This window comes from Rhinolophus sinicus, linkage group LG12 (genome assembly GCF_036562045.2).
Source record: "Rhinolophus sinicus isolate RSC01 linkage group LG12, ASM3656204v1, whole genome shotgun sequence".
NCBI classification, from domain to species: Eukaryota; Metazoa; Chordata; class Mammalia; order Chiroptera; family Rhinolophidae; genus Rhinolophus; species Rhinolophus sinicus.
Window position 1 is genome coordinate 1,727,769 of NC_133761.1, and position 12,631 is coordinate 1,740,399.

General features: G+C 57.4%; 1 protein-coding gene across 1 annotated transcript; it reads right to left on the reverse strand.

Annotated features, from left to right (window-relative positions):
• Positions 1-8,535: 8,535 nt before the first annotated feature.
• Positions 8,536-12,631, reverse strand: LG12H8orf90 (linkage group 12 C8orf90 homolog). The gene is made up of 2 exons (XM_074316909.1): positions 12,553-12,631; positions 8,536-9,017 (listed from the first exon to the last, which is right to left on the reverse strand). The coding sequence occupies exons 1-2, from the start codon at positions 12,629-12,631 to the stop codon at positions 8,536-8,538; spliced, it is 561 nt and encodes a 186-aa protein (XP_074173010.1).

The window sequence follows — 12,631 nt, forward strand, 5'->3', positions numbered from 1 at the left end:
GGGTCAGAGTTCACTGTGTGACCGGGGTCAGGGGTGAGCCTGTAATCAGGGCTCAGGGCTCAGTACATGCCCAGCTCAGGCTAGATGTTCCACCAGGACTCAGGGCTCCAACCAGGGCAGGGCTCAGTGTGTGGCTGCGAGATGAGGGTTAGCAAGGGTGGAGCCGTCCCGGAATTCCTGCCGAGCTCCAGTGTCTGCATGTCATCAAGTGCAGTGTCTGCAAGAGGGAGATTCGGAGAAACTGGCTGTCGCTTCTGACGGCAAACCACGCTTGTTTTGCCTAAATTTTTTTCTCCCTTCCCCTACCCTCAGCCCAGCCAAGCAGCATGGGAAGGTGTAATTAAAAATCAGGTTTGTTAACACGAACACCCCGTACATAATATTTAAAACATCCAAGTGCCTTTAACGCACTACCGACATGCATTTGCTCATTAAGCAGGAAATTTTTTTTTTATGGCAGCAACACTGCAAATAGCTCTTATTAAAATGCTCAAAACACCATCTGGTCCTTAGCTGAGACTCCGAAGCATTGCGGAGGTGGCCCAGCACGCACAGGCCTGGAGATTCCCAGCGAGTGGCAAGATTGGTTTTCCCACCAAGTTCGCAAAGCCTCTGGGGGTCCCACTCTGCAGCCACACACTTCTCACCTCACCTCGTCCTGCAGCATCTCACCTGGCAGACGCGGAATCAGAGCAGAGGCTTGGAGACGCCTGCCCAGATTGGCACAGCTAATAAGAGATGACGCCTGGGTGTGAGCCTGAGTCTTTCTGACTTGGAAGCCCAGGTTCTCTCCTAGGAGGATGGAGGGTGATGAGAGGGAAGGAGTAAGGTGGCCTTGCCAAGAACGGAGGCAGGGACAGAGGGCATGGGAGAAGCTGGGCTGGCATTGTCTGGCTGCAGGACATTCAAGAAGGGACACCACCTCCTGGACCTTGTCTCTGGGGATAGGGCGAAGTCTGCTCCCTCACCTGCTATGGGAGGCACATGGAAAGGGGTTGCCCCTGGCGGCTGTGTCTGGTGGGGCCATCGTGGAGTCTGAGACGGGAGGAGCCAGAGCCTCCCCAGGGCTATCAGGAGACGGGCCAGTGGGGAAGCAGTCCAGGGCCGTTAGCCACCGCAGGTCACCTTTGAGCCATTGTGGGGCACACCCAGGAACAGGCTCAGAGTCGGGAGATTGATAACAGTGCTGGTGAGTGTGCCAAGGGGGTGCTGTGGTGGGGGCACCAGAGAAGGACTGAAGAGAGGACAGGGCCAGGGCCAGCTGAGTGGGGCTGGGGTGGTGAGACAGCAGAGACCAGCCAGGAGGGGAGGGAGAGCCAGAGGGAAGTGGGGGGGGCCTGCCCTCTGAGAGGGAAGTGGGGGGCCTGCCCTCTGAGAGGGAAGTGGGGGGCCTGCCCTCTGAGAGGGAAGTGGGGGGCCTGCCCTCTGAGTGGGAAGTGGGGGGGGGCCTGCCCTCTGAGTGGGAAGTGGGGGGGGCCTGCCCTCTGAGTGGGAAGTGGGGGGGCCTGCCCTCTGAGAGGGGAAGTGGGAGGGGTGACTTCTGCACCTCTGAGTGGGACTTGTGGACGCAGACGTCCTCACTGGGGTAGTCCTCAGGTTGGGGTCCTCAGGCAAGTCTGGTCAGTGCTCTCAGCCTCAGTTTCCTCATCAGTATATGGGTCTAAAGTCACAGAACTCAGAGAGTTACTGTGACAGAGACAGGCGAGGGGACTGCAAAGGCCTTCGTGTTGTTTGTGTACAAAAAACACAGTGGGCACAGGTGCCTATACATGCACACACACACACACACACATGCACACAGACACAGACATGTGCACACATGTGCACGTGTGTCCTGACAGACACACACATGCACACTGGCAAGCACAGGCGCACACGGAGGCAGGTGAACACGTGTGCACACGTGCACACCCATGCACGCACACACACGATGCTCGGAGATCTGCACGCCTGTCATTCTCACAGGTGTGGCGTTGGCCAGGATTGACAGACATCAGACATGATACCAATGATGAGAAAATAACCAAATATTCCACTTAATAAACTGATCTGAGACTTGTTCCAATCAAAATGAAAACATGGAAACTTGAAAATGAGCAACAAGCAGAAACTGCTCTCTACTGTCCCGCCCCCTCCATCTGCCCTCTGGGTCCTGGGAGGTGACCGCGCCCCAGGACCCCCAGGGTGATGCCCATCCCCCTTCTCCCAGACTCTGACCTCCCACCACTGACCTGAAAACCAGGACAGGTCCTTTCCTGGTGTGTGAGCTCAGATTGGGGCCTGGGGGTTTGGCAAGCATGGGGCACCCTCCCTTACACCCTTCTCAAGCAAGAAGTGGCAGTTTTTAGAAAGTGTCAACTTGTTCCCAGCTGTTGTTGCTAAAAAAAGGGGAAAAATAAACCCTCCTGGGTTTCAAGGAAACTCACAACAACTTGAGAAAAACGCGTGAACGTGATGGATGTGCTCATTTCCCTGAACGTTCAGCAGAGGCCAGAGCCCCCCCTTTGTCACATGTGGTTTGAAGCCACGGGATGTGGGCCGGCGGAGGGCTGGGGCCTCATCCGGGGCATGGGCTGGTTCCTCCTGGCAATGCCAGGCGTTCTGAAGGGAACCATCTTTTATTTCGCTTCATTCCCAGAAATAATGGCTCTTGACATAAATGACTCCTGATAGCAATTAGCCGTGATTAATGTAGGGCTGGCTGCAGGAATGAGAAAGCCCCGGGGCGGGTGGGGGGGGACAATCATGGATGTGGGTTTGCAACAATTGCGTGTTTAAGGGGAGTGGACGCAGCTCCTTGACACCTTTTCCAGTGCTCTCAGCCTGGGACCAGCCGAGACCCACCATGGCAGATGAGTGGTGACAGGGCTGGCGTCACAGGACTGAGCCTACCCCGGGGACTCCCCACCTGTCACAGACACAGGTGCTTTGAGTCTCCAGGCCCAAGACCTCTATGGCTGGGGGAGACGTGGTCAGTTCTGCAGCCTGAGCCAGGCCCTGGGGAGACCATGGACACGTGTCCTCTCCTTCAAACCGTTGTGGCGTGCCTCAGTTTCCCCAAATTGGACAAGGGTAAATGATGGGACCCAGCTGGCCTGGGGCTGGGATGCCGACAGGCATGCCCTGCCTCCCACAGTCACCTTTCTCCTGGGGCCCAGTGGCGGCCTGAGCATCCCTGAGAACACCCTGCAAACCTGCAGGGCCCCCACCCTCCTAGTGGGACTGGGCACATCCTGCTGCACTGAGCACCCCCTCCCCGGCCTCCATCTGTCCCCGAGATTCTCAGTAACTCCCATGGTGGGAAGAGAAGGTATGCCCAAGCCGTCAGCTCCTCTTCTTAATTTAATTTCAGGGCTCGTTAGTGCTCAGTAATTAAAGGGCCGGGGGAGCACTCATTGCCCGGCAACAGCCCAGCACTGGGGCCTGAAATGGGCCCCAGCATCTCCTGCCAGGGACAGTCTCCACCCCACAGAGGAGAACAGGCCCCCAGGCCAAGCGTCAGCGGGCCCATTTCACAGATGAGAAGTCGGGGGCTCCGAGTGGGCCATGCAAGCACCTCAGCCACCCCCACACACGTCCTCCTCTGTGCTGAGCCTGTGTCCCCAACACGCCTGTGTGCCCATAGGCCTTCATCATTCAGCACGTGCACCATGCCAGGGGTCCCCCAACTCCCCATCTCAGCAGGATGCTCCAGCCAGGCCCCGGGCACCCCAGACTCCTGTCAGGAAGCCATTGCTGCACCGCCCACCATGGGACTCCCAGCACGCTCGCCGGCACTTCTGCAGCAGCCCCCACCTCTGCGGCCCCTACTCACGCCCACCCCAAATCTATTTTGAACACACAGCAGCAGCCTGATCCTTCCAGACCAGTGTGTCCCAACCTTTCTTTCTTTATCTCACCCACACACACTTAAGGACATTTTCAAGCACTTTTTTTTAACCTGCCCTCCACAAAATGTTAATACCACAGCTGAGCTGTGCATCTGCTTGTCTACTGTACGTGCATCTGTGCTTCGTACATAAAGAGCAAGAGTTCTTCATCCCCCAAGAACTGAATTTTCCCCTTGGGGGCAATGTCATTCCCCCCTTAGGAATGCATGTTCTAAAGCATTCAAGGAATTACGTCATTTCTCTCCTCCAAACCTACCCATGGGACTAGCTGAAGACCCCGGGCCTGGCCCCACCTGGGCTCTGGTCCCACAGCCCCAGCTCTGGCATCTGCCATCCCCTCCACCTGGGCTCCCTCCCCCAGCTGTCTGCCTCCCGCTCTCCTTTCCCTAAGGGCTCTGCTCAAATCTCCCGTCTCCAGTGGCGTCCCTGGCCCTACAGGAAATAGCACCCACCCAGCCTGCCTGGCCCGCTGAGCCACTTAACACCCCATAGCATGGACCCCCGTATGCCTGTGGCCGTCCGGAGTGCAGGGGCTCCTGGGCCTCGCTCCACTGGTCCCAGCGCACAGATGCCTGAAGAGCAGCAGGTGCTCAGTCACTACCTATTGAAGGAGTTTAGAGGCGCTTCTGGGCAAGACAGGAGGGGAGCGAGCCCCGTAGGAGCACGGAGACAGCCAGACTGGGCCATCTGCCACGTGGCCCACAGAAGCGCCTGTCCTGACGCGCACTCACAGCCTTCCTCCACCTTATTCAGTCCTCAACTGTCACAGATGAAGAGACTGAGGTGGAAAGAAAGGAGGCAACTCAACCACGTCTGAAGACAGGTGACTTGGGCAGTAGTCACACAAGGACCCGCGCTCAAAGGGACGCCGTGCTGGTTTCACGCTCTGCTGTCACCATTGTGAATTCTTACTAACTTGTGAACAGGGCCCCTCGCTCCACGTACACTGGGCCTGCACACTCTGCAGCCGGTCCTGCAGTCAGGAGAGGCCAGATTATGCCGTGGGAAGAAACCATCCCCAAACCTCAGGGCCTGGGGCAACGGAAGGTGATTTCTCACTCACGCTGCAGGTGCCTCCTGGGCTCAGCCTGGTGGAGGAGCCACTGTTTTGAGTGCACCAGTCACGTGGCACAGAGAAAAAAGATTCTAGAGGGTCTTGCACTGGCAACAGATGGTCTGGCCCAGCGGTGACAGAAGCCATAGTGCCCACAACTCATTGGCCAGCACTGCTCACTGGCGCCACCCAGCCTAAAGGGGCTGAGGGAGCAGTCCTGCCCTGGGCAGTGCCAGAAGGCAGGAATGGGAAACATTTGGTGACCACACAGAGCCCACCTGACCATCCCATGCCTCCACTCCAGACCTGACGCCCTTGGCCTTGACCTTTCATGGAGATCTTCATCCAGGCAGCTGCCCCGGCCCAGCCCTCATTGCCATTCCGGCCCCGTGCCTTTGCCTGGTTGAACATGGGCTTTAGCTAAGGGGGACGGACCCAAAGTGGGTCCTCGCAGCAACTCAATTAATGCCCCATCAGAAATTCTAACACAATCAATTTGGGGAGACGACCGACATCATAACACAGTAATTAGGAACAACTTTCAACTCTTGGCTTCCTTTGAAGATTGTAATTGCAATTAATTAAACATCCTCGCTGCTCCTCAGAGCCTGTTCCTGAGGAAACTGGAACAGAGGGGAGGGTCCCCCTCCGGCCCCTGTTCCCACCAGCCCAGGAATCAAACGGGAAGTCATCTCCTTTCTAATACTGAGAGGTTTAATGTCTCCTGTGTCCCTGGGAAAACTGTGGTGGCTGTGAGATAGAGAGAACCCAGCCTCGGGGTTCTGAGCCGACGCCCCAGAGTCCAACCCTCTTCCCAGGGCTCTGCCTGAGCCCAGAATGGAAAGGGACCCTGCGACACCCAGTCTCTGCTCAGCAAACGTCTATCCCGGTCACATTCGCACCTTCACAAAGTGTCCTAGGAGCAGGGGGTTCCCCAGTGAACGCTAATAAGTCACCCCCTGCCCTCCTGGGGCTGCTGCTCTGACGGTGATGCTAGCTGCCGCCAAGGCTGTTGGTGCCCCAGCAAGGGCAATGGAGGGGTGTGTTCTGGGGCTGAGGGGGAGAAATAGCAGGCCGCCCCAGCTCCGGTGGGGACAATCAGGACCCTGGACAGAGGAGGGGTGGCCACACTTGGTTTAGACAAGAAGACAGTATCAGCCCCTGGGAGAGAGGACAATCCTCTCTCTGTGTCAGGCTCTCGCCACGTGCCATGTCAAGTCCATGGGCCTGACTGATGAGACCTCCCACGTCCCCCAGGGACCCATGAGAAGGCACTGGGACTGCGCCTCAGACCCCAGGCCCTGGAAGACGGGTTGGCTGAAGCCTGCAGAGTCAGTGGGTGGGGGACCCAATATGCCGAGGTCTGTCATCCCCCAAAGCCTCACCCCAGAGAGTACTCACAGCCCCTGCTTCTGCTCCTATGACCTGCCCATGCTGTCCCCTCTGCCTGGAGCCCCTCCCCCAATAGGCACGTGACTGGCTCCTCCTCATTCTTCCAATCTTACTTAAATGCCACCTCTTCCGAGAGGCCCTCCTTGACCACCTTGTTGGAAATAGGGTCTGTCCCTATTCACTTTCTTCATAGTACTTATTGCTGTGTTTTGTTTTGTTTTTTTATCATGTTTGTTTCTTTATTAAGTTACTCATTTGGGTCTTTGTTCCCTAGGTCAATGCTTCTCCAACTGGTGATGGTAAAGGACCAATGGTTTTTTTAATTTTCAATCTGTCACAGATCAATACTTTATAAACTACATTAAAAAATGCATTTTTAGAAAATTTTCTACTTAAGAAAATACATAAAAATACGTTTCTGAAAAAATTCCTACTTAAAGAAACATTCTAAATATAAACCCCGAGTTATTATTACTCTACAGTCATGAAATTACTCTGTCAACTTATTATAAAAGTTTCCGAGTGGCTACTCCCCATTTCTGTTTTTGAGAGACGTGTGTGCTCAATGTCTTGCAAGTGCATCTGCCAGAGAGTCAGTGTCTCGGGGAAGCAGCGACTAAACACTCGACTTCCCGTCCCTGGGGTGGTACGGCTGAGACACACCCCACACTGTCCCCTAGGGTCCCCAGGGCGACCTCCAGTGGCCCACAGGGGAAAGTTGCTGTATACCATGCCCACTACTGCCTTCCTTCCTTCCATCTCACTTCCTCACTCCCCCGCCATTTTTCCAGGTGTCACCTCCCAAATAAACCTCCTACACTTGAATCCATGAGTAGAGACTGCTTCTGGGGAGACCCAAACAATATACAAGAGAGAATACATAACACCGAGTGTCATGATTGCTGTGGCCCCATCACAATTCATGTATAACTATTACACTGTAAGTCTTGTGCATCTCTCTCTAAACGTGGAGAGACACAGGCTCCTTCCTTCCGTGGATAGGAAGGAGCCTGGAGTGGTAGCCAAGGGTCTCATGGGGCCACTGGCGGAGGAGAGGAAGATGGACACATCTCTTCCAGAGTCTTGAGGCCTCCCTCTCCTCCAGAGGTGAGCTTTGCTCCAACATACCAAGCAAGGCTTTGGAAAAACCATTTCTGCTCATTACTGAGAAGCTATAAATAACTCCTGGATTAAAAGAAAAGGTGAAAAAAAAAGCTCTGGTTCCATCTGCACTGGAGTGAGAACGCTCCCGGCCAGCCCACCCACCTTACCTGCGCACCTGGAACCCAAACCCCAACAAGAGGAAACCTGGGCCTTTGGCAGGCAAAGGAGGACGTCAGCGGAGTCACACACGCAGTGGCTCTGCCCTGCCGCCCGTCAGCCCACAGTAGACAGGCCTCTGCCTGGGTTTGTCACCTGCAGAGGCAGACACGCACAAGATGACAACCGGCTCACTAGTGGCCGTTCCCAGCTCAGGGATTCTCTTAGCCCCAAAGAGGGGAGTAGAAGGCACCCCTTCTACCCAGAGCCAGCAATGGGGCAGCAGGGGAGTGGCATACTGGGCTGTGCAGCATGACATTCCTGCCCTTCCCGTCATAGCTTCTCTCTCACGCACCCTGGACTCTCAGCTCCTGTGTCCCGTTCTCTCTGCTCTGACACCTATTGCCCGTCCCTCTGCCTCTCCAGCGTCTCCCCACATCCCGATGCCTCCATCATGGAAAATGTGAAAACTGCTGAACTTGGAGTCAGATACAGCAGGAACCAGATCCCAGCTGTTCCTTGGAGGATCCAGGACCTGGGTGTCCTGAGCTGTCGGGTGGGGACACCCATACCCACCACAGGGCTGTGGCTAGGCCCAGAGGGCAGGCGCTGTGAGGCCCACCCACTAGCCTCCAGTTCCAGGTCTTCTTCCCTCTGGCAGCCACTGGTGCCTGGTCAGCCTGACCCGCCTGACCCGCCTGCCATTTTGATTTCACTCCTTCACTCCCTATCCATCCGAGACCCATGTGGCCCCCGTGCCACTCTTGACCAGGCCTAACCTGAGAACCCAGCTGAGATCAGGGCCCAGCACTTTGTCCAGCTTCAGGAATCCAGCTGGAGCCAGATGCCTGTCCAGGGGTGTCCAACACAGAGCGTCGGGGGGCAGGCGGCAGGAGAAGCAGAGACACTCTTTATTAACTTTCTGAGATGGCACAGAGGCTAGCCCCGTCTGGGGGTGCCCCCACAAGGGGGGTCGGGCTCGGGACCCACGGACCCTGGGAAAGCTGCACTGGTGGCAGCCCCAGATGCCAGCAGCACGAGGCCGGGCCGCTGGCCGGCACCCGCACGCGCATAGCTCAACGCCAGGCGCTCCAGGCGCCGCTTGCGCAGGGCAGCCTGCGCCGTGTGGTGCAGGGGCCGCAGCAGCGCGGGGGGCAGGGCGCCTGGGCCCCGCAGCAGGAAGTCGAAGCCGGTACGGTCGTGTGGGTCATAGAAGAGCGGCCCACAGGCCGGGTCCGGTCCCGCTGGCCAGGCAAATGGGAAGGGTAGCGTGAAGTCCTCCGTGAGCACTCGGATGGCGAAGTCGTCCTCCTTCCCCAGAGCCCGGTAAGCGCGCCCGATGCCGCGGAAGTGTGCCTCCCAGAGCTGAGCGTCCCCGCCATAAATGTCTGGGAAGGGGAGCTCCTGGGAGACAGCAGCACCTGCAGGACCGGGTCACGGGAGTGATAAGGATTAGTGCCCCCAAACCAGAGGGGATGGGAGGGGGCAAGAGGGAGGATGTGCCATATGGCTGAGCCTGGAAAGGTGGAGGTGAGGGCATGTGGTGGCTGAGAGGGGACAGCATCCACAAGCTATGAAGGGTGGAAAAGCCCCAAAGGGTGTGGAAGAGTGTACACCACTAAATATTATTAGGGGGGAAAGTTCCATACTGGGAGGAAGTCTGGATAGTTTGGCCAGGCTGACCACTCAGGGCCTACCAAACAACCCTACCTCGGGGTGTTGGGTTCATCCCACAGACAGAGGTGACGGGAAGGGGGTGACCTGGCTGCTCTCTGCTGAAAGTTGATGCTGGGTTGTGCAGAGATTGGACTGCGGGGGCCCAGCCCAGAGGTCAGGTGAGATGGAGGTAGAGATGAAATAAGGGCAGGACAGGAGAAGCGCTCAGCTGGGGGGGGAGCGGGGGGGGGGCCAAATGCCAGGCCTTGTAAATCAAGGGAGGGAGGAGCCCAGGCTGGCAGTGTGGGTCACAGCCTGGGCACAATTAGCCCTGGGACCCAAGGGGAGGAGCAGCCGCACGGGTAGAGGGGTCAGGTTGGGAGGTGAGTTGGTGCTCTCTCTGTTGGCGCTTCCACCTGGGGGCAGGTCGAAGGAGAAATGGCAAAGTCTCTAGGTCTCTGTCCTCTTAGACAGTCATGTGTGGATCCTGGGGGGGGGGGTCTGGTGAAATCCACGGACCCACTTTCAGAAAATCCCGTGTGTGTGAACACAGCACTTTGCCCCTGGTTAGGGGTCCCTGCACCCTCAAAGCCTATCCATGCCCACACCCTGAGCCCGACTCAAAACCCCAGCTGGGTGACCCCTTTCTACTTGGCCACACCCTCTGGCTCAAGAACCTCCCGATAATGATTCTCCTTCCCTTCACACAGCTATTCCTGGGAACCTGTGTGCCAGACAAGCAGTGTGCCAGGCGTCCTTGCGCACTCCAGGGCAAGAAACCAGCAGACCTGGGCTAGAGGTCCTACCTAGTCATTTAACTTCCCTGCACCGCAGTTGCCCCTTCTAGAAAATAGGAACAATCAAACCTGTTCTGCCACCTTCACAAATGAGAAGGCATTGGCGAACCTGCCTTGTCACTGGAAAGTACTTTCCTAGCTCAGCCCGGAGACAATGCCAGAGCGGGCCGCCTGGGGACGTGTAGCGCTCAGCACCGTGGACAGCTCCGAGGCGCAGCGCGGGACCGCGGACCAGAGTGCGTTGAAGGGTGCTGCCTCCATTCAAGGACACCTCCTCCCTGCAGGCCTCAGGGCGAACGGCTGGAGGTGCAGGGCTGCCCTGGTGTCTGAGCCTGGCCTGGCCTCGAACTCAGTCCCAGCGGGCGGGAGGACAGTCAGGGAAGGGGTTGTGAGGTATTGGTGTGGGTTGGGGGTGAGAGAGACAGCGGTAGAGAAGAGAGGAAGTTGTGGATGGGGCCCCCAAGAGAGGAGAGGAGAGGAGAGGAGAGGGCCCAGGCGCTCATGAGAGGAGTGACAGCATCTGACTTGCAGTTAGCCAGGTGAGTGTGGTTGCTGTGGTGCCGACCGGTGGGTGAGTAAAGGCAGCAGCGGGGAGACTGTGAGGCAGCCAGGGCAGTGAGTCAGGGCAGGGAGGCTGCTGGCTCGGCCAGGGTGGTGATGAGAAGTACTCAGATTCTGAATATGTCATGAAAATAGAACCCACAGGATTTGCTGATGGGTGAGGAGCAGGAGTGGAGAAAGGAGGAAGACACTGGGGTTTGGGGCCTGAGCAGCTGGAAGGAAGGTGGCCCCGTTTGCTGAGATGGGGACAGCAGAGAGAGGAGCAGGTGGGGTGGGAGCCAAGAGTCTAACTGTGGAAGGTGGGGGCCTTTACCAGGCTGGGAAGAGCAGCAGAGGGTAGCTGGCTCTGGGTCCACGGTTGGGATGAAGGCTCCAGGATGGAGACAGACACCTGGAAGATGGTGTTTAAAGCCACAGACCTGGGTGAGGTCAGGGAGAGGAGAGGAGCCAGCAGAGCTGCAGGAGAGAAACGAGGAGCCGAGCAAAGATGCGGGAGACTGAGCCATGAGCTGCCGACGGGTCCCATCCAATGAGGCCTGAGAGCTCACCTCGTGTTTAGCAGCGTGGAGGTCATCCGTGACCCGGAGAAGAGCTGCTTTAGTGAAGTGCCAGAAAGGAAGGGCTGGTTGGAGTGGGTTCAAGAGCAAATGGGAGGGAAAGATTGGGAAACAACAAGTATAAATAACCTTTCAAGGAGTTTTGCTATAAATAGGGAGCAGAGAAATCTAGCTAAAAGGAAAAGTGGGGTCAAGAGATGATGGAATAAAGAGCCACATTCTTCCGCGTTGTTGGGAAGATCTAGTGAAGACAGTGTCCTGATGTAGCAGAGGAGGGTGGAGCATGGCTGGAGCGAGGGCCGTGAGCAGGAGGAAAGGAATGGAATAAGCACAAAGTTGGTCTTGGCTGGGAACAGGGATGGGTCATGCACGGGAGCAGGCAGGGGAGGACAGAGCCCTGGGGACAGGTGCAGGTGGGCGGGTGCCCATGGTGCCAGGAACCCACAGGAGTCCTCTTCTGATGGCTTTCGCTTCTCATTGAAAGAGGGAGCCCAGCCAGCAGCTGAGTGAGGAGAGAGAGGAGGAAAGCAGTGGGACCCAGTGTGCTGGAGACCCCCTCAGGCTGGCAGTCAGGTATTGAAAGAGCATTAGCGTGGTTGAGTTATCCCAGCTCTGCTCAGCTGCATGGGCCCAGGTGGGGAGCAGGCAGGGGGTTGCCAGGCTGGTAGAACAAAACAAGAGAGGGCCAGGAGGGAGGGGGTGGGCAGGGAGGGAGGTCGGACAGGTGGGAGGAGGTGGAAACATGCTAGGAACTGTGAACTGAGGTTCCACAGGGGGAGTCCTGCAGGAGTCCTCTCCAGAGGGCCTGATCTGGGGTGAGACTCCCAGGCTGGGCTGCAGCCTTCATGCTGACAAGGTCGGGGCATGACCCGAGTGTGGGTGGCTGGGTGGGGCACAAGACAGTGGAGAGGAGCCTGGGGGACTGATGGGCCAGGGGGAGGGAAGAAATCACTGATATGATGACAACAGGACAGAGAGAGGTCAGTGGCCATCGTCCAAAATTCAAGGAGTGGTGGAGAGGGGAGAGTGACCTCAGATTGGGTGGATGACTGCTCCTCCCCGGTAGGGGCAGTGGGTGTGCACTTTGGAGGCTTTGGGATCCAGCAGTGGGGTTTTAGGGAGGTGGTTGGCGATGGGGGTTCAGAGAATGATCTGGAAAGAGCCCTGAGGAGTGAGGACTCTGCTCCCCCTCCAGGCCCAGTGGGGCGAGGGCGGCAGGACCCCCGGGAGAGCTCAGGGCAGCTATTCCTCGAAGGGACTGTTAGGGCGTGGGGCCCGGGCTGAGCCTCACCCCAGGAAGAGGTGCTGGGGTGGCTGCTTCTTCCCCCGCATTCTCAGAGCCCCAGTGCCACAGACGCCCCCTTCTCTTCCAGCCCTCCCCCCACCATGTGTCTCACCTGGAGTAGCTACAGGAGGAGGGGTCAGGCCTGCGGGATTGTGGTCCCTGGTACAAGGGGAGGCCAT